The 20,765-nt window shown below is 33.0% G+C and overlaps 2 protein-coding genes across 3 annotated transcripts; one reads left to right on the top strand and one right to left on the bottom strand.

The window, feature by feature from the left end:
- The first annotated feature begins 11,176 nt into the window (after nt 1–11,176).
- LOC126731166 (CLAVATA3/ESR (CLE)-related protein 46) lies at nt 11,177–11,985 on the top strand. Of its 2 annotated transcripts, none has more exons than XM_050435023.1 (3): nt 11,177–11,380; nt 11,561–11,628; nt 11,742–11,985. In XM_050435023.1, exons 1-3 carry the CDS (start codon nt 11,263–11,265, stop codon nt 11,817–11,819), a joined length of 264 nt encoding a protein of 87 aa, XP_050290980.1. In that variant the 5' UTR covers nt 11,177–11,262; the 3' UTR covers nt 11,820–11,985. The 2 variants fall into 2 exon arrangements, with proteins under 2 accessions (XP_050290980.1, XP_050290979.1); XM_050435022.1 differs by having other exon boundaries at nt 11,206–11,380; nt 11,736–11,985.
- Nucleotides 11,986–12,533: 548 nt separating this feature from the next.
- LOC126731150 (inner membrane protein PPF-1, chloroplastic) lies at nt 12,534–19,409 on the bottom strand. The gene is made up of 11 exons (XM_050435021.1): nt 18,961–19,409; nt 18,721–18,831; nt 17,274–17,348; nt 17,073–17,133; nt 16,533–16,606; nt 16,315–16,419; nt 15,148–15,255; nt 14,948–15,051; nt 14,164–14,313; nt 13,931–14,051; nt 12,534–12,784 (listed from the first exon to the last, which is right to left on the bottom strand). The coding sequence occupies exons 1-11, from the start codon at nt 19,279–19,281 to the stop codon at nt 12,677–12,679; spliced, it is 1,338 nt and encodes a 445-aa protein (XP_050290978.1). The 5' UTR covers nt 19,282–19,409; the 3' UTR covers nt 12,534–12,676.
- Nucleotides 19,410–20,765: the final 1,356 nt, after the last annotated feature.

Below are 20,765 nucleotides of genomic sequence, written 5' to 3'. Positions count from 1 at the left end.
TCAGTCTCCTCGGACTAGGGGCCTGCTAGCCTCCTTTCTCTAGACCTCTTCTCATAAGTTTAGTCCACATCAGAGTGGTCTTCACATCTTCCCTAACGCTCTGTTTGTTTCGCTGGAAAACTTTCTATAAAGATAGTTTTCCACATTTTCCAGTGTTTGGTAGTACAAAAAAAACCTGATCAATGGAAAACTATATTTGGTCAACGGAAAACCCTAATAAAAATAAGGCTTATTTTCTATAGGTTGTTTTCCAAATTTTTTTTTTTGGAAAACAATCTCTCTCTCACGCATTGCATCTTCTATAAATATTACCTTCATCTATAGCCGTGGGAAACATAATTTTTTGGCGCCTTCTCTCTCACATGGTAAGTTTTCTCACTTTTTCTCTCTTCCCTTTGCTTTTTCTCTCCTCACACTCTCACTGTCACTAACTCTGGTCTCTCCTCTTCCCATAAATCTCTCTCTCTAACTATCTCTCTTCTCTCTTTTTTCCATGTTTCTCTTCCTCTCTATAACACAATTCTCTGATTAGATTTTTTTTTCCTTCACTGATCGGTCAATAGCTCCAACTTACAAAGGAAAACAAATTTGCAGTGGTAATTATTTCATTCCTCTCTACCAAAATCCCAATTCTTCGCTTTAATTTGAATTTCAAGCTCGATTTTTTTTCTCTAAGAAATTTTCAGTTTGATGGATTCTAGGCAGAAGTTACTTCTTTTTCATACATAAAGTGCAAAAAAAAAAAAAAAAAGAAAAAGAAAAGAAAAAAGAAAAGAATGAATGAAGTAAAATATGAAAATTTCAAGCATAGCACTCATATTGCTCTAAATTGCTTTTATATGGGACAATCTTTACCATGGACTAATAATATTGTTATATAATGAATGATAATTGTTTAGGAGAATTGCAGTTGTTGGCAAATACTTTTTTTGTTGGCAGATACCATGCAGTGATGATATATTATACAGTACATTATGTAAATATATAATTTAGAGTAATATTGAAGACTTTTGGTTGACCATAGTAGACAATTAGTATACCAACAAAATGAGTAAACAATTAAAAGTTATTGAAAATGTATTCCCTTGTCAAATTTATATATATATATATATATATATAAACAAATGGTTGATATATGTGTGTGTGTGTATGTACATTACTGTCTATATAAATAAGCAAGATGAGTGGTAGAGATCATGAAAATTTGACAACTAATTAATTTTGATTGTATCTATTGTCAAAACTTTAGTATGAAAACCAAATTCATTCTTAGTTTTTTATTTATAATGATTACATTAGTTAGTGTACATAATATACATATTTTAAATTATACAAGAAATATTTTTAAAAAATTGCATACCAAACACCAGAAAACATTCTCAAGGTCATTTACAAGGTCGTTACCAAACATTGGAAAATGAAACAGTTTTCTAGAAAATGCTCTTTGAAAAATGAACAATTTTTCAAAAAATGTTAATGCTGAAACAAACAGAGTGTTAGTCTTAGCACATGTGGCAGACCTAGGTAGGCGCATGAACGAGCCTTTGATCTTCCTCGGACAGGACCCATGGGCCCTAAAATCTCATTAGATCCCTTTCTCCCACAAAAACAATTATGACATCACTTTAGTAAGAAATATAAAAAACTCTCAACAAAAATTAACCTTTTTTTTTTCCCTTTTTTTCATAGAGTTTTTTAAAAATTTTCAAAAATAAATGCTCTTATAGCATTTGTTAACTTTTTTTTATTTTTTATTTTTTATTATTATCCTTGAACTTATTAGAAATAAAAAAAAATAAAAAAAAATCATAATCACATCGGATTTAATGGGAGGGATGCTGTAAGGCCTGTAAACGAAAATGATTCAACCAATGGTGTTTACGAAAGCGTGCATGGTGCGTTAGAGTGAGAGAGTGAGACCGAGCGCGGTGGCTTCGATCGAGGTGGACGGTCACGACAAACACTTAGGCAAAAGAGGGTAAGCAGCACCATCTCTGAGGTCCCTGTCGATTTGTTTATACGATTAAAGAAATAAATAAAGAAAGACAATTCAAAATCAAAATTTGTGTTTGGATTTACCTGCCTTGCTCACTGCTGGGTTGCAGTGGTACTGTGTTTGGATATGGATCTATTTTTTTCACTCTTAACTTTTTATTGCGTACTTTTTTTTTTATTACTTTTACTTTATTTGGATTCCATGTAAGGGTGAAAATATGCTTGTTACTTTTTGTTTGTTTGTTTGTATTTATTTAGTTTACTAGTATAATGCCCGTGCGATGCACGGCTTAATAAAAAAAAATATTAATTTAAAAATATATTTTTTATAATATAATATAATTTAATAACAAACAAAATAGTAAATTTTAAAAATTATGGTAAGTTTTAAATTTTTAGAACCGCTTTGTTGTAAAATTTTAATTTGTTTATATATCTATATGGCACTTAAAAATCTTTCCATTATACTTGCTAACACGTGGAGTAGTAGAAGTGCTAACCATATATAAATTTCTTGCATATATAACCAAAAACAAATTACAAAAATAAAGTATCTAGATTGTAATGAAAATGTAAATTTTACCTATAAATTACTAGTCATAGCCCTTTTAACATTGTCATAACTGAGGAAATAATTAGCATAATCAATTAAGAATACCAAATCAAAAAATAATATAAATAATTAAGATGAATTGCATTATCTAAATATTTTAATAAAAAAATCATAGAATTAAAGTAATAAATGAACTACGTTAATAGAAAAATAAAAATACAATAAAATAAAATAAAAAAGATAGCTCTTCTCACATAAATCTCATAATTTCATATTGTAGATAAGTTCCATCCCAAATAGATTTGGTGATAAAATTTCTTGTATATATGACTGAACTAAATATTCCATAAATTATAAATAAAATAAAAATAAGTATCTAGACCTTCTAGGGGTACCTGTGTCTAGCCATTTTGATATTACCCTTAGTGAAGAAATAATCTGCACAATTAATTAAAAACACCAAATTAAAAAAATATATCAATAATTAAAATGAATTGCATTATCTAAAATACTTTATAAAAATAATAGAATTTAAACAATAATTGAACTATGTCAATAGAAAAATAGAAACACAATGAATAAAAAAATAAAAAGAAGATAGTTGTTATGAATAGAGATGAATAAATTAGAGTAAACAAATACATATAGAAGAAGAGATGAATAGAGAAAAAAAATTGTATGGTTCTATGAATTATTTTATATATATATATATATATATATATGTCCACTCCATATAAAAGAAGTTGATATGAACAAAAAATCTAATGTTAGTTTAATTTGTGGAGGTGTGAAGTTAAAATCTAAATCTTAGAAATCTCAAAAAAAAGAAACCATCAAATATGTACTGTAACAAAAGTTAAGAAAATCCCAATAACCATATTCGAGCAACGATGGATTAAATTATAAACAAACATTATCGTAGCTTTTAGATTGAGGAAGATAGAAATTTGCCTTGTAAATAAGGAAAAAATTGAAGAGAGGGACAGACTGCTGCATGCCGTGTATATAGAATGAAAGTGTGAAATTGATATCATTCCCTTGTAGCAAAAGAATTGATTTACGTATCATGATATCAAAATCCAATAACTGATCTACTTTAAATTTTTTTTTTTTAATGGATGAGAAGAAGTTAAGTTGATATTAAATTATTAAGTTTTTGTGTCTATCAAACTTTATCCAAAGAAGTGATTTCATATTAAAATTTTTTATCAACTTAGAAATTATAGGAAAAAAAAGATAAGAAAAAAAAAATATTTTTAAAAAATCTATAAAAAAATAATGTTAATTAGATGATATATATTATCTAAATTAATTTTTTGTATGTTATATATTATCCCTTAATTTTAGAAATATATCCTAACAAATAAAAAAAATAATGTTAATATAATTTTATTTAATGATAAGAATGAATTAGAGTCCTAGTAATATACTATTCCTTTTTAGTTCTTTAAAAATCTAAAAATTTAATAAAATTTATGCAATTTGGTGAAGCCACGTGGCGCAACCACGGCGTCTAAGCCTAACTTTTATTATATATAATACTAGTCGCTAACCCGTGCAATGCACGGGAAATGTATTGAGTACAATATATAATTTAATCTTTGTTTATTTTACTACAACACCAAAATTGAATTAAATCAGAAGATTCAAAGCTTCAAAAGTATTGAAATAAAACAATAAATATATATATATATATATATATATAATTACGCAATAGAGAAATACAATAGAAAGAAGGGAATCCATGATTATAGCTTTTCCACTTATGTATTGGACTCCTCTCCTTCTTCGGTCAATGCATCAAGGTTAGGGTTATTTGATTTGTTCAATAAAAATTTGAAGATTTAATTAAAAGATTTAGGCCCAACAATTAAATAAACAAAACAACAATTGACAAAATTATAAGAAAAAGCAACAAATCTATAATTTTTATTGAACAAATCAAATAACCCTAACCTTGATGCATTGACCAAAGAAGGAGAGGAGTCCAATACATAAGTGGAATATGTGAATTGTGAAGCATGAGCTGCCCTAAAAAAAAAATCTTGAAGAAAAATAAGTTTTAAGGAGAAAATTGTGTTGTGGCAAAAATAAGTTTTTGGGGCTTAGGTTTTCTACGCAAGTAATTCTTAAATAGGAGAGAGTAGATGTGGTGGGAGAGTGTCCTTATTTGGCTAGAAGTCTAATTTGCATTGGAAAAGGAAAATAGTGATGAGGTGAAAAATTTAATTTAATTTAAATATTGTGCTGACGTGGAAAATTGTGGGAGTTTCAAAAGCTTCGGTTTTATATATATATAGATGATTTATTCGATTTTTTTTTTTTTGAATCGGGTTTATTGGAGGTTTTTTTTTTTTTTTTTTTTTTTTTTTTTTTTTTTTTTTTGGGGGGGGGGGGGGGGGGTTTATTGGAGTTTCTTGTAAGTATGTCCGTAAGTTTTATAATACTTTGAACTTTGAAGCGTAGGGGTTATGAGAAAAGAATGGGTTCAAACATATTAAGAATGGAGACACAAATATATCTAATCTCTTCTTCTTTTTTTTCTTTTTTGGACTGAAAGATAGGTGTGAACGTATTAAACATAATTTTTCATGAACTTTGCTATATGATTGTTTTTGGGAAAAAGAATGTATGTGTAGGCCAGGTCATTTGAAACGATTAAATTTCACATTTATAGATAGATCTTGTTTTACATAAACTTAGTACATTAGTGTGGGCACTGAAAACCAGCTTGGTTTTTGGCCAAAAGAAAAAAAATATTTAGCTTGGTTGATTTGATGATTTGGAACTTGGGAGTGTCAACTGAGGATAAATGTAAACAAATAAAACTTTGGAAATGTTTTGGAATTTTATCATTGGCTTGTTTTTTACAGTTTTATTGAAACTGTTATTGAAACTCCCTATGCTACTAAGTCAAGCACTCAAACCATCAATTTGTCTTACTTAAGAAACTTTTTCTCTTCCATTTCCATTTTACATGAGTCTCACAACAACCAATTATTAAAATTTGTGCACAACAAATTTCTCTACCTTACTCTTCAACCGTGATGAATGAGGCTTGACCTGTGCTGGTGCCCTTGTCTGTAGTATACTAAGGTGGAAAAAGATCCTACGAAGCTAGAGTGATAGAGCTATATTATTGAATCGCACCAAATCTTTGATACACATCTTCAAATCCAACTTACGTGTTAAACTTTTGTTTCTTCTTTTCATTATAATTAATTTGACTCCATTGCCACCAAGTGTTTTAAGTCTTGGTTGATTTTTGGCTATCATAATTTGCTAGGCTCCACATAATTCGCTAGAATCACCAGGAATGCCGACTGCTAGATTCTCAAAGAAATTCATCATTCACATCAAGCCCTCGTTTGGGAGGAGAGAAAGGAATGATATGAAAATGAATGAAAAGAATAATTTTGGAATATACTTCTATTTTCTTGTTTATAAGTTTTAATGGGTGGAATAGAAAGTCCATTCCATTATTTGGGAATTTAATTGGGAGATAATGGAATGGGTAGGGGAATACTCATTCCTTTCTATTCCTTTAAAATTTCAAATTTTCATTCCCCTCAAAAATTGAGAGGAATTGAAGGGAATGAAATTATATTTAAGGAAATTTTTACTAAAACTCCCAAAATACCTCTACATATTTAGCAATTTATTTTAAAATAAAATTCTAATAGTAATATTATCATAAAATAATTCTATTCATTTTCCTTTATGTTACTCCTAATTCCTAAATAAGGCTACTTATTTTCCATTCTTTACCATTATTTTGTTTTAAAACATCCAAATAAAGTTACTTAATTTCATTCAATTTCTTTCATCTAGCCTTTTTGTAGTGGTACTTTGGGTTAAGTAATGTGTTTGAGCTTAGTGAAAAAGAGTAATTAAGTGTGTGTGTTTAATTGTTAGTTTGTTTCTAAATAAAAAAATAAAAAAATCATTCTATTCCTTTATAATTATTGCATTTCATTTTATTCCCTCATGAACTCTCCAACGAAGCCTTAAAAATACTTTTTTCTAGAACTTTATACAACGACTAGCTCCTTTCGTGGCCCAAGCCCACAAACCGCATAGTTACCTAGGAGGAGAAGTGGTTAATAGGTAGGAGGAGAACAAGTCTTGGGAAGTGACTCGTGGCACTCTTGCATGCTCCCTTCCCATATGTTTGCTTGGGTTGGTGGCATACTTCAAGGGAATGAAAAACCACATTTTATAGCTTAACTTGCATCCTCCCTTTTAAATCGTGGTGCAATTCTCAAGCATAATTTTTGGTCATTTATCGCAGCTCAATAAATAATCAACAGACCCTATACCTAAATGAGATTAAATGACATCCAGATAAACTATGCTCTCTATAGGAGTGTCAAATGGGTGGGTTTGGGATGGACATAATTGAGTTGGGTATATAAAACTCATTTACCCATTAAAATCCATTTAACTAATTGCTTCTAACCCAAATTCAACCCAATCAAATTATTATGGGTAAATCCCAACCCACCCAATTACCCAATTATCAAAATTACCAAAATGCCATTAAACCAAAAAACTTTCACTTCTGCTCTCTCTCTCTCTCTCTCTCTCTCTCTCTGTGTTTGATTTCCCTCTCTAACTTTCTTGAGAAAATCCCTCTCTAACTTTCCCAAGAAAATCCAACCTGCATTGACTGAGTTGGACTTCGCGAACTCGCTGGAACGTTCGGTGGAGCTAGTGGCATAGCCATTGAAACCTTGGTCCACCACGTTTTTGTTCAATGCATAGTTATTGAATTTGTCCTTGTGACCAGTGGAGTCCCAGCTGTATCGGCAGAACGAGTCCACTGGCAAGTTCCGGTCGCTAGAGTGGGTCTTGAACGAGTCGGCTCCGCTGAGCCGATCGGTGTTGTAGCTGGTGAAGTTCTGGTCCGCATACCTGGCAAAGTTCGAGTCTTTGTCGTGCTTCTTGAGACTCGGCGCTAAATCAGGGAAGCAGAGGAGGTTCGTGGAGGAGCAGAAGGCCGGGAGGTGAGTCAAGAGCGAGTTCTGGGTGACGAGTTTAGAGAAACTCGCTAAGTCGATGGTGCTCAATGGGGATGCCTTGGATAACAAAAAACTCGGGTTGGACTTGGTGTTTTGGATCTCTTTGTTCCATTTGACATCCCTATTTGTGAGAGCAAGAGAGAGAAAGAGAGAGAGCAAGAGAGAGAGAAGAGTGTTTGGATGCCGAGAAAATGAAGGAAAATGAAAACAACGTTTGAGGGTTTTTATTTATTTATTTATTTATTTTTTATGGGTAGGGCTGGGTTGAATTTGGGTATATTGTTTTTGGGTTAAATGAGGCTCAATGAGTTTTTAGTTAAAACCCAATAATTATTGAGTCTAATTGGGTTGATGTCCATTTAACCCAACTAATAATTGGGTGGGTTTGGGTGGACAAATGGATTTGGGCTTACTTTGCCACCCCTAACTCTCTAGCAGTTTAGTTGGACTTTGATTACTTCAAATGCTTAGAACAACATTCTCTAAGTCCTTATACCTAGAAGGAGTCTTTCTTCTCTAAGGATTAAAAAAAAAAGGAATGGATCCTAGAATAAATGCACGAAGAACCAAGAAAAAAAGCTTGGAAATGCCATTGAAAGTGAGTGAGTCAATGTGGTTTGGATTTGGAGGTTGACGATGATTAAGTTGATAGGATAGCTGGAATTTGGATAGGTATTGATGGCATGGATTCCACTGACTTTGGTGGCAGAAAAGATAGCTTATGAGTAATGCCAAACTAATTTCACAAGCTAGAAGAAATAAAGTAATGCCGCCAATGCTCAAAGTTGAAAGCAAATTATAGGCCCTCACTCTCAGTAATTCAACTTAAGAGTTAAGGAACCCAAAAGTTCTCTTCACTCTTACTTTTACCGGGCTCATTGGCTGCAGCCCATCTTTTTTCTTTGGCTAAGCGATCCATGGCCCATCTGAGCATAACATATCTAACTCAAAGTGATATGGATATTAGAGGTTTGGATTTGGAGGTTGACGATGATTAAGTTGATAGGATAGCTGGAATCTCAAATCTGGATAGGTATTGATGGCATGAATTCCACTGACTTTGGTGGCAGCAAAGATAACATAAGAGTAATGCCAAACTAATTTCACAAGCTAGAAGAAAAAAAGTAATGCCGCCAATGCTCAAAGTTGAAAGCATATTATAGGCCCTCACTCTCAGTAATTCAGCTTCAGAGTTAAGGAACCCAAAAGTTCTCTTCACTCTTACTTTTACCGGGCTCATTGGCTGCAGCCCATCTTTTTTCTTTGGCTAAGCGACCCATGGCCCATCTGAGTATAACATATCTAACTCAAAGTGATATGGATATTAGAGGTTTGGATTTGGAGGTTGACGATGATTAAGTTGATAGGATAGCTGGAATCTGGATAGGTATTGATGGCATGAATTCCACTGACTTTGGTGGCAGCAAAGATAACTTAAGAGTTAATGCCAAACTAATTTCACAAGCTAGAAGAAGAAAAGTAATGCCGCCAATGCTCAAAGTTGAAAGCATATTATAGGCCCTCACTCTCAGTAATTCAGCTTAAGAGTTAAGGAACCCAAAAGTTCTCTTCACTCTTACTTTACCTGTTCATCATTACCGGGCCCATTGGCTGCAGCCCATCTTTTTTCTTTGGCTAAGCGACCCATGGCCCATCTGAGCATAACATATCTAACTCAAAGTGATATGGATATTGCAAGATCCTAATTATGACATGGGAGACTTTCCTACCTTTTAATGATTATATTTGCAAACCAAATGGTCTGACTTTTTTTATATTTTCTTTTAAAGTCTTGTCTCCCGGGCCAAACTCAATCTTTTATAAATTTGATTTACCGATCAATATAAGCGAAAGTGCTAAACCAGTAACTATCAAGTGTGATTTGACTTTAGATTTCAAATTTAGCTCAGCTCATCATATGCAATTAACGCTTTCAATCATTTACTTTCTTTCCTCTGTTACAAAATTTCTCATTCTTTGAACTAACACAAAATCTTCCAGATTGTTAGGACAAGAGAATTAAAGCATTTTAGAGACTCATAGGACCCTTGAATGTATATGATATTATGATATGACATGTATTGATGTTTATGAAACTGGGTCCACAGGACCACAAGAAAGAACTACGAATCTAAGCAGTAAAAGCCTCACTGCAGAAAACCTAGAGTCCCACTAAACAGTTCAAAGGCTTCACCTAATGGCTGTGGTAGGTATTCTATAATAGAGATTGAGAGCTCCTCATTAGTCATTAAGTCATGCATTTTGCTATTGTACGTGTCTGAAGCTGGATAGGACCGATAGATCTAATTTGATATGGTTATCTGTATTGGCCAATAGCCATGGAATTTTTTCAAAGTTAAAACCCTTAGCTCAACCGACAATCAATGGTTAAAATCCCTATAATCTAGGAAAAGATGTTTGGCATATCTTCATTGATAGCTTCATCTGAAGTCAATTATTGTTGGTTATCTGATTTGGGTCCAGATGGCACAGATTTCACCACCATTATGCAAAGTATTTCCACTCTTCTAGACAGCTTTTCTAGGTAGGCAAGTGCTCTTGTGCTTGTCCATGTATAAACATATGTCCATTTTATCGTATATCATAATAATAATAATAATAATAATGGAAAAAACTCCTTTTGATTTCTATGATGGGTTTAGGATAGAGCTGTAAATGAGCTGAGTCAAGTATTAAAAATTTTAATTTGTTGATTTAATTCTATTTCATATACGAGTTAAGCTCAAGCTCATCACCAACAAAGATCATATGTTCAAACTTGGTTCATTTACTTGTCGAGCAAGCTCAAGCTAGTTCATGAGTTAGTTGATTAATTTATTTATTTTCCTATATGTACTTAAAATCATGACTAAAATGTTTTATCCTTTCACAAATTTATGAATTTATACTACAAATAGATTGTTTATGTTATGAATAAACTACAAATATGATTTTAATATCATATGAACCAATTTACAAACTCATACAACCCAATTTTAAGTCTATATAAATATATTTTTAGCTAAGTGTATATATAAATATATAGTATTATGTATAGTTAATTCGAGTCTTTATGTTCACAAGCTTGTTCATGAATATATTATTATGTTTGAGCTTAATTCATTCAATTATCAAGCCTAAAGTTTGGTTTGAGCTAAACTTATTTACCAAACAAACAAACATAAAAAAGTTTTTCCTCGATTCAAACTCGAGCTGTTTATAAATAGCTTGGTTCATTTACGGCCCAAACTTAGGATAAAAAATTAATTTCAATGTTATTGCAGAAAAGAAAAAATAAGAACACAACCATTTTTTGTTTTTTGAATACATATACTCAAAAACATTTTATAATGCCAGGAACTCAAATATTCAAAACTCATTGGCGGGTCCCTACATGCCATGCCGACGGCATGGCTCAAATATACTCAAAAACAAAATTATAACAAATACTTATAAATTTTATCATGGATGCAATGATAACAGTGAAGAAGTCAACCCACAATGAGGAGAAACACATATTTCTAATCTAATCAGTTCGGTATGTAATGGCATAGGATTCCCAAGCACTTTTAACAAACATTCCCACATTTTTTTCAAGTTTAGTAATGATTACCAAGGATGAAGTAGATAAATTGTTTCTTCTGGCTTGTGAAAAGCCCACTCACAATAAAGCATACCTATACCACTGGCAGCATGCACCAGCTCATGCGCAAAATGAGAAGACAGACTCTAATCCATCTTCTCTTAGCATGGCTCCTTGCAACTTCTCAACACTCTTACTTTGCTACCAATGTCCAAGCTGTAAAATCAGGTAAGCCACTATCCCTTATTGTTTTCCTCCTATTCAGGAGGTATCTCTTTAGCTGAGTTATTAGGTTCTTTACTGTTATATAGTAGCACTAAAATGGTGTGGATAACAACTAAGTAGAGACTATATTTATTCTTACAACTTACAAGCACTAACGTACCTTGGCTTTGTTGCTGAATACAGTTCATTTCAGGTTCAGACCTGGACAACTGAGCTCAAGGTCACACAATGGATATGCCTTATCTGCTAGGGTAAGTACAAGTACAAGTTTTTTCAACTCAATTATTTCTCTCATCTATGTAAGTTCTAAATGCAAATTCCATACACTTGAACTTTTTTTTATCTATCTTATGATTAGAAACAGGTCAGAGGAAAGAACAATCATAAAATCCCATCAGGCCCCAACCCAGTGGGGAATCACCGCCCACCGTCTAGAAAATAAATAGATGGATCCACTTTTTCCGCATAGCTTAGTAACAGCAAGGGCTACTGCATATCTTGGGAATTTAGAGGTCAGATGTATTCTTGTAGCTTTGAAGAACTGTCGTTTAGGGTGTTGTGCTCATGCAAAAGAATAAATTTAATGGAGTCTGTATTCTAAAAGCTTCCATTACTGAGCAATGGTTAGTATTTGATGTAGAATTCCATATGCTTAAATCTCCACAAAAATAATTCAGCATAAGATTTAAGTTCCATTATATAAAACCAAAAGGGGAAAAATGCAAGAAAACAAGGCACGAAATTTATTTCCATTACAATGTCTTACGTTTTTATGCATGGGCTGAAGAGGTTCACACCTTTATCAGCTGATCTCCTGTTTGCAAAATGGGTATATTTTACACATCCAAAATGGGTACAGAGGCTGATGTATGAACCGATGTGAATATCATCTTCGGGGCTGCTTAAGTAAAGTACCCAAATGCAGAAAAACCAATCTCCACAAACACAACATATCTAAAGAGAGAGCTTTTTTCTTTCACTAATTTGTAAGCTTATAACTTTCTAGTTCTTCAACATAATAAACCCATTTGCAGATGGCACTTCTTGCAATGCTGTGTCTCTTCATTTGACAGTAAGGTTTATATGGTAACCCATTTTCAAAGGGAAAGTAATTACTTGAAACATGAGTAACAATTGTGGGTAGGCTTGCTCAGAATTCATGTTGAATGTAGGGGTTGAATTATATTTTCAAAATGAATGAGCCAACATAAAAATGGCCATTATATATTAACCAAAATACAATTTGTTAAGATATACAGGACTCACCATAAACTACAAACATATCAGTTTACTGTCATTTTATAAGGCACGCTTCCGCTTTGATCGCTTGCTTCTCCTTGGGCGTGGATAATTTGGAACGTCTTTGCTAACACTAGAAGCATATGCTTCTTCTAGAGCGCCCTCATCCTGTCATAAAAATAAGTTAGTTTCTAAAGCCAATGTTAAAACAAAAAAATTGGGAAAAAGATTTGCACAATATAAAGCTACACATCCCAATTCCAGAACATAATTGAGGTTGGCATGGTCAAGAATGATAATGGTTCTCCATTTCAAAAATAAAATAAAGCAGTTGCTAAATCTCTTTTAAAACACATTTCTTTGGTACTAAGTTCACACACACATCAACTACGATCAACATTATTAAAAGAGAATCTGTGCCAAACTAACATTTAAATTCTCCTATTCAGAATAAAATTTTAATAATTTATGAACATAAAACAAATATGGTTTGCTTTTCATTTTGATGTCTCTTTGTCATATGCATATCCATAGGCCACCTTCCTGTCATAGGGTAGTCCAGTAGCAAGACACAGAACACCCTTTTTCCTAGTCTGTGTGGTTCCTTCCATGAAATACAAGAAGAGAAAATTCCGCAGATATGCACATGTGCACCAAAACACAGGTACAACACATGTACTACTTGACTGTTTGATGTTGAGCCAAGGTCCAATCAGTGTCCAACTTTATGACAATAACAGAAGTGACAAACTTGAGGTAGGGGAATCACAAACTGTTGTTAAGACAAACAACTCATGATCATGCAGCCATATGGGTTCTATTTCAACTCTGTAAAATATGACAAACTTTCATGTTTCTGTTTGCTTTTGCACCATCAGTTTTTAGTCAAAGAACTTAGAAGATGCACAGAAAAATATGAGAGAAGTGCTACAGTCAATGTTGGAACTAAAATTTGCAACAAACTAGAGAATTCTGAACCTTCCATTCCTCGGTACCACAGAATCTACTCCGTCAAATTGAACTAACCTGATGAGCCTAAACATTCAAGTAGTATTCTCTTTTGCTTTAAAGGAAAAAATATGACCGAGTTGAAAAAAGTCGTAATCTTCATAGTAAGATTTGTGCAATCAGGATGGAAGGCTTCTCTAACCATGCACATGAGCTTCATACCCATTGAAGGTGTGGGGATTTTCTTTTGGATAAAAAATTATTCACAAAAGGAAAGCAACATAATATTATTTTATAACAAATTGCTTTGGAGGACAAGATCAATAACTCAAATGAGATAGTAAAAATCTAGGAGTCAAATTTCACCTTGTCCTTAGTCTCTTCATCTTGATCATCGTCAGAATCAGATGTGGAAACCAGAGTCTGAACATCTTCTGTGGGTAGTGCCTTGGTCTTCTTTTCTTCCTCTTCTTTCAACTTCCTAAACCTGTTGATTGCCACTTTTGCCGGTAAAACAACTTTTGAAAAAGCTGACGATACATGCATTTTTTTCACCAAAACAAAAAGATGATACATGCATTTTTTCATGTAAAACTGACCTCTCACCAGGCTGTACTGTCTGAGAAGCTGATCGTTTTGCACGTCCTGCTGTAATGATTCCACTAGCATTCTCACTCACAACAGGTTTTGCACCACCTAATTTGCGTAACCATACTTGTTGGGCTGTGCTGAGCACATTGTTTGTGAACCTAAAAACCACATGGTAAATTTTATGAACAAATGGACAGAAGAGTTTGTTGTAAAAATATAATTTTTGAGGTCCACCAAGCATAAATTTTTAGAAGGGGGGAAAAGAGGAAGTATATCAGTGCAAAGCCATATGATTCAGTTTGCATTTCAAAATATCTGATGCAATTCATTAGTTCTTGACATGTTAGTTTGTATGGAGCAATAAGATTTTAACAAAATAGTTCATACAAAAGAAGATTCAGACATTTAGACTAGCAGATTCTCAAGATAACAATAAAAGAAGATTTCTTTATTAGTAGGTATATGTTGTATTAACGCAAGTATAATCAGCATAGAACAAATCACAAATTTTCACAGAATCAGTACATGCACAGATCATAAGGTCATAGAACAACAACCCCAAAGTTTTGTGCTAGTTCAAATTCTTATGGGACATATAAACTACTCTGCACATATCATAAAGGTCAAATAGAAAGTTAAAAAAACCAGTTATTGACTACAACAATAACAACCAAGCCTTACTCCCAAATTTTGGGATCGGCAATGGATCCTCAACAACAATAACCAGTTATTGGTTAAAGCATATAGATGGATACAGGCAAGGATAAGTGAAATTGGCAATGAGAAACCAACCAGTAAATTGATAATCCTGACGGCACAGACAAGGAGAAGTAACCAATCATGAGTGGAAGAAACTTGAAAACAAGAAGTGTGTTCTTTTGAGTTGGATCGTCAGTCTGCCAATAAAAGACAATCAAGTCTTAAAAATGCTTAGAAAGAAAATTGAGAAGTGAGAAGAAAAAAAAAAAAAATTTAAGAGGATTATGATTTACCTGGGGAGGCTTCATGAGCTCCATTGAGACATATTGAGAAACAACAAGGAGGACAGGTAAAACAAGGTATGCCGCAGTGTCATGCCAGCCCAAAGGTGGCTGGCCATCCTGCATGAAAAATTATACACGGTAAAACCCATATCAAACGCAAAAGCTTGCCAAAAAAATAAAAAAGGAAAAAAGGAAAGAAAATTGGACATTAAGTGCTATAGTTGTATAAAACACAACTGAGGAACTAACGTAGGTTTTCCTAACTTGCTATTGTAAAAGTGTAAATCTGATGCTGCAGATCCTTGAAGGGTCACTTGGAACACAGTTCATCAGTATCCTGTTCCTAGGACGTGCTTACCAACCAAAACATGCATATACCCAAATCAAACTACTAAGGCAAACTTAGCTTTTCAAACTTCAGAAACTGCTTATCTCCCTTCTTTTAGCTGCAAATTCTGGGCGGTTTTCACTATAAATCATATACAAATTTAAAAATCTTTCAAAATTACAAAGGAGAAGACATAGGGGGATATTTTCCACATAGAAAGTAGAAAACTTTCCTATTGGAAAAATTTTTATAAGAACGAAAGGTCATCTATTTCCCCAGACATTTAAGGCATCTCCATGGGCCATTAGAAACTTCTCCAGTCATTGCCACATGCTATTATATAAATCATCTGCCACAAAACCGGACAAAATTCCACGATTGGGCCCCCTAAGAGCCCATTAAGTAAGGAGTTCAGACCCACATATATTCTATAGATTGTGCTTGCTTTGGAAGGCAAACAAGATTGACTTATGAATTTGGACCAGTCACCAATTCCCAACTAACCCAATATGCAACGACTCACCTGTCAGCAGTTAGTATAGATTATTTTGCCAGGTAGAGGATAGCAATGAGTCAATGACTTAAAAGATTGGACAGTGTAGGAAACAAGCCACAATACCAAACATATCGTGACCACTGACTAATAATCTCTGCATCATTAAATGTTGCAGATATGTGCTTCAATTTGAGACATTGACCTAACACTTCCATGATCAGTAACTAACATAAAACTTCCATGACAATGGAGTTTAATTAAGAATTTTACATGAAAAACTAATGTTCAACATAGATAAAGATGAAAGACAACTTTTAGCTTAACAAGCCATGGAAACAAAAATTATTATTACCACAAATGGAAAAAGCCAAGAAACGCCAGATCCACTTTGTCGGGCAGCAATTGAAGTTGGGCCACCCAGAGAGGGAATCCAAAAGAAACCTTCTGTCAACAGGCCCTTCAAACAGAATGATTAACAAAAATTAGCAATGATGAACTTGTGTGAAGGCATAAAAGTTTCAGTTCAATGAAATCACCCAAAAGATAATGGGATAGCAACCTGTTAATTACCTCATTTGCCACATTTGATAGAGCTTGATATAACCCTATCCAGACTGGAATAGTAGCCAAAGTTGGGAAACAACCTTTCCACAAAAAATAAATAAAGATGTTAATATGCATCAGCAGATCAGCAGTATAAGGCGAAGGGAAAGATAACACTGGTAAGGCTTTGAAATAAAAAGAGAGACAAAAAAGAACTAAGAACCCAACATAAAAAGGTACTGATGATGGCACTATTCGTCTATAAAAAATAGAGACACTGTCCGGGAGGACCTGAACAAAATAAAAAGAATGAATTTTTGACTCCATATCATTAGACAAGTTCATGTACAAAACAAAACTGTCAAAGTGTTGCATCTGAGGAAAATAATGCAATGTTTGAACTTTAAGATTGGGAATTCTTTGAGGGAGGACTTAATATAATATGTTGGAGCCCCTGTTAACCTAAAAGCTTAAGCTAATTAGTTTGAACACATTAATGTTTCATCACTTAGCCTTTTATACGAGATTTTTTTCAAAAAATGTTAAGAGACCAATTAAAAAACATACCTGCTAATGGATTAACCCCGGCCTGCTTATACAGCCTTGATGTCTCAAGTTGAATTCTTTCCTTAAAAGAGAAAAAGACAATAAAAATATCAGAATGAACTGTACTTACTACTTTTTTCGGGGAAGTGGGGGAGGAGGAATTATTAAAAAAGAAAAAAAGCAAGACCCTTATAAGTTATAACCGAGAATGTGTGGACTCACCTGATTACCGGCATATCTTTGTTGAATGGCTTTAATCTTTGGTTGAAGGTTCTGCATAGCTAGTGTCGATTCAACCTACATATATTACTAAATGTCAACACTTTTTAATAATACCATCACTATCGAGACCAGGGGCGGCCCAACATAATTTGAGGCCTAAGGCGAAAAATTAATGCGGGGCCTTTAATATGTAAATATTAATTAAATAAAATTATTTAATATTAATCAAATTAAGGTTAATTTGATACATTAAATATATAAATAATACCAACTGGACTAATGTTAATTTCATATAGTGAATTGAATATCATAGTTGAATTATAAATATTAATAAAAAGAAATAAAAATATATTGCAATTGAAAAAGATACTTTATTTTGGATATAAGACGATGTATAGTTAAATAAAGTTGTAATCTAATTTTTAATTTTATATTTTGATTTCAAGAGAGAGAGAGAGAGAGACAGATATTATTTGGTGTACGGTTTTGTAGGATATTAATTTACAAAAATCAAAGTCTCAAACTATTAGGAGAAATTAATCTATAATTGATGATTTAACACACTTGCAACATCTTTTTGAAATATTTTAGAGTTTCAATTGAGTTAAGGTTCTATTAGTTTTATACTTTGAGAGTCTTAATAGAAATAAAAAAGAAAAATACGCTAATTTAAAGCATTTTAAAATGTTCAAAATATAATGTGATATTATCTCTCATTGATGAACTTCATCAATTTAACTAATGAATGTTTATATCATGTTTTTTGTGATTAATAACATGACAATTTGTAAGCTAATAGTAAAATTTGTACATCACTAATAAATAAATAAAATGTACAGCCTTTAAAAAATATATATAATTTTATAAAAATTTGGACCTTTAACTATGAAAAATGGAGCCTTTTTTTCCAAGGAAATTTTTTTTTTTTGGGTGGGGCCTTAGGCCTAGGCCTAACTTGCCTAGGCCTTGAGCCGGCCCTGATCGAGACCACCACCACCACCACCACCACATAATATCAAATAGCCACACCAAAACATTCATAAATTAAATGTGGAAATTTACAATTGGTCCCTAAAATTTGGGTCAGATTCTATTTTAGTCCAAAAACTCAAAAAGTTCTTTCTCAGTAAAACATCCTATGTTAGTCATTTTGTAACCTTGTCTTTATAACAGATTACCATGAGACAACGGCTTTGCCGAATTTTGCCACGTAAACAAGAATTATAAAGATAAGGTTACAAAAGAACTAACTTGGTATGTTTATAATTTCCAACAGGAAGAACTAACTAACTAACTAACTTGGTACGTTTATAATTTGCTTAGTACTATAAAGGACCTTTTCAAATTTGAGTACTATAATTAAACCTAATCCAAAATTTACAGACCAAAGGTTCTTTTTGTTAATCTAAACTGAAATTTGCATTTGTATATTGTTTGAAACACTCACCTGTTGCTTTGTCAATGGATATGTGGCGACTTTAACAATAATTGTAAGTAATATTATCGCAAACCCGTACGCGTATGGCACGTGCACAGCTGATAGTCCATCCTTCAATACCTAATACAATCAAAAACAATTTCCATTTCACAAATTGGCAAATTTCGATGGAATGAAATCATTTTATTCGCTCACAATTTCTAGCAAAAACATTTACACAAAATTAGCAACAGCAGTTTTATTATTTACCTTGAGAACGACCTCCATGGCGTCGGATATGAACCCGAACCAGCCGTTGTTTTTCTGCACGGCGGCGTCCGCGGCGGAATCGGCGGTGGCAACGGCGGCGTCGGCGAGCGTGTAGAGAAGGCCTTCGGTTCTGGTGAGGATAGCGGAGAAATCGATATGAGAGTCGAGGGAATTGATGGGAGGAAGGTTTTCGTGGAAGCTGAACTTGACTCTGGTGGAGACGAGTCTTAGTCTACTGCGGTGTGAGTGGAGGAAGCCATGGCGAGGAGACGGGAGAGACGTGCCGATGAACGGTGGGGATGAAATTAGGGTTTTCGCCATGGATGATGACGAGAAGTGAACTAGAGGTAGTTGAGTGAAGCTCAAGCTCACCTTCTCATTACAGAGAGAGATGGTGGAGAATGAATTTTCGAATTATCCGTATTTTAATTTTAACGTAAATTTTTTTTTTTTTTTTTTGGGGGTGAGAAGGATGTATTATTATATTATAAATAAATAAAAGCATAAAGGGCAAAGGATCTAGCCCTGGATTGGTTAACGGTGACTGATTGAGCGAATATCAGGATAACACGTCATGGGATTCAAGGGTTCTTTGGTCATTTTAAGTTCAAGGTGGTGTGACGTGGCATATCTCGTTGGTTAGTTAGATAAGTTTTACGTAATCACTTGAGCTAATGTAAATAATGAAGCAAATATGTCTGCTTAATTAATAGAAAAATATTCTTTCACATGATTCACGTAAAATAAATAAATTGTGAACTTGGTGGGTGTGTGAGAATCAAAACTTTTAATTAATTATTGTTTAGAGGTTCATGATTTTAGTGTTGTTGTAGAATATTCATAGAGGGAAGTTTAGTGTTCAAATCAGCCCTCCTCACTTGCTGCTGGGAGAGAGAAGAAAAAATTGCACTAGAAAAAAATGAAGAGGAAATAGTTGGAAATGCAAATTTTAAAAAACAACAATTGTGGGTAGAAGTAATGAAATATATATATATATATATATATATATATATATTTTGAGAAAGAAGTAATGAAATAAATTGATTAAACCAAAGACTCTAAGAATAAATAGTGATTTATAAAGTGACAGTTTATTATGATTTTATTCATTATGGGTTCGTTTTGATACAGTTTATTTTGCTGAAAACTGAAAACATTGTAATAAAATAATTTTTAAATATGTGAATAGTGCCGTGGGACCAATTTTTAATGAAAAAGTTGCTGAAAAGTGAGGTTTGTGAGTCCTGTGAACAGTGCACGGGACCCAATGATAATGCCGTTTTAGACCAATGTATGGACATTCAAAGTGCTAGTGAGTCCTGTACATAGTGCATGGGACCCACAAGTAGGTCTGTGTCCCACGTGAAACCAACTTCTGGTAATAAAAAAATAAAAAAAAATAAAAAGGCCAAAAACGCGAACGCAAAACGCAAACGCACAAACCAAACACACACTATAGATGTTTTATGAAGAGGTCAAATTATATTATATTGGCATGTAACCCATGTAAACGCATTGAATGCATTTGAAAATTAAACACAATTTTATTATAAAAATATAAATAATTAGTCAAATTATTAAAAAAATAATAGCATGTAACACATGCATATGTATAGATACATTTAAAATTAAACACAATTTTTATCATAAAAATATAAATAATTATTCAAATTATTTTTTTAAAAGTAAACGTAATTAGTCATATATTAAAATTCTTACCTAAATTTAATATTACTTATGATCATTTTTTTTTCTAATTTTAAATAAGATAGAACATGTGGTGATCTTTGTTGTGCAGTGATTTT

Source organism: Quercus robur, chromosome 1 (genome assembly GCF_932294415.1).
Source record: "Quercus robur chromosome 1, dhQueRobu3.1, whole genome shotgun sequence".
NCBI classification, from domain to species: domain Eukaryota; kingdom Viridiplantae; phylum Streptophyta; class Magnoliopsida; order Fagales; family Fagaceae; genus Quercus; species Quercus robur.
The sequence above is the reverse complement of the archived record's forward strand: the minus strand, read 5'-3'. Positions and strand labels throughout refer to the sequence as shown.

Bases quoted from the DNA above. Each gene is read 5' to 3' on its own strand.
- LOC126731166 (XM_050435022.1), top strand. From the start codon at position 11,263: ATGCACCAGCTCATGCGCAAAATGAGAAGACAGACTCTAATCCATCTT. The intron at 11,381-11,560 runs GTAAGCCACTAT...TGCTGAATACAG, and splicing joins TGTCCAAGCTGTAAAATCAG to TTCATTTCAGGTTCAGACCT. The intron at 11,629-11,735 runs GTAAGTACAAGT...TCTTATGATTAG, and splicing joins GATATGCCTTATCTGCTAGG to AAACAGGTCAGAGGAAAGAA.
- LOC126731150 (XM_050435021.1), bottom strand. From the start codon at position 19,281: ATGGCGAAAACCCTAATTTCATCCCCACCGTTCATCGGCACGTCTCTC. The intron at 18,832-18,960 runs GTAAATAATAAA...TGATTGTATTAG, and splicing joins CCATGGAGGTCGTTCTCAAG to GTATTGAAGGATGGACTATC. The intron at 17,134-17,273 runs GTGAGTCCACAC...TTCTCTTTTAAG, and splicing joins AAAGATATGCCGGTAATCAG to GAAAGAATTCAACTTGAGAC.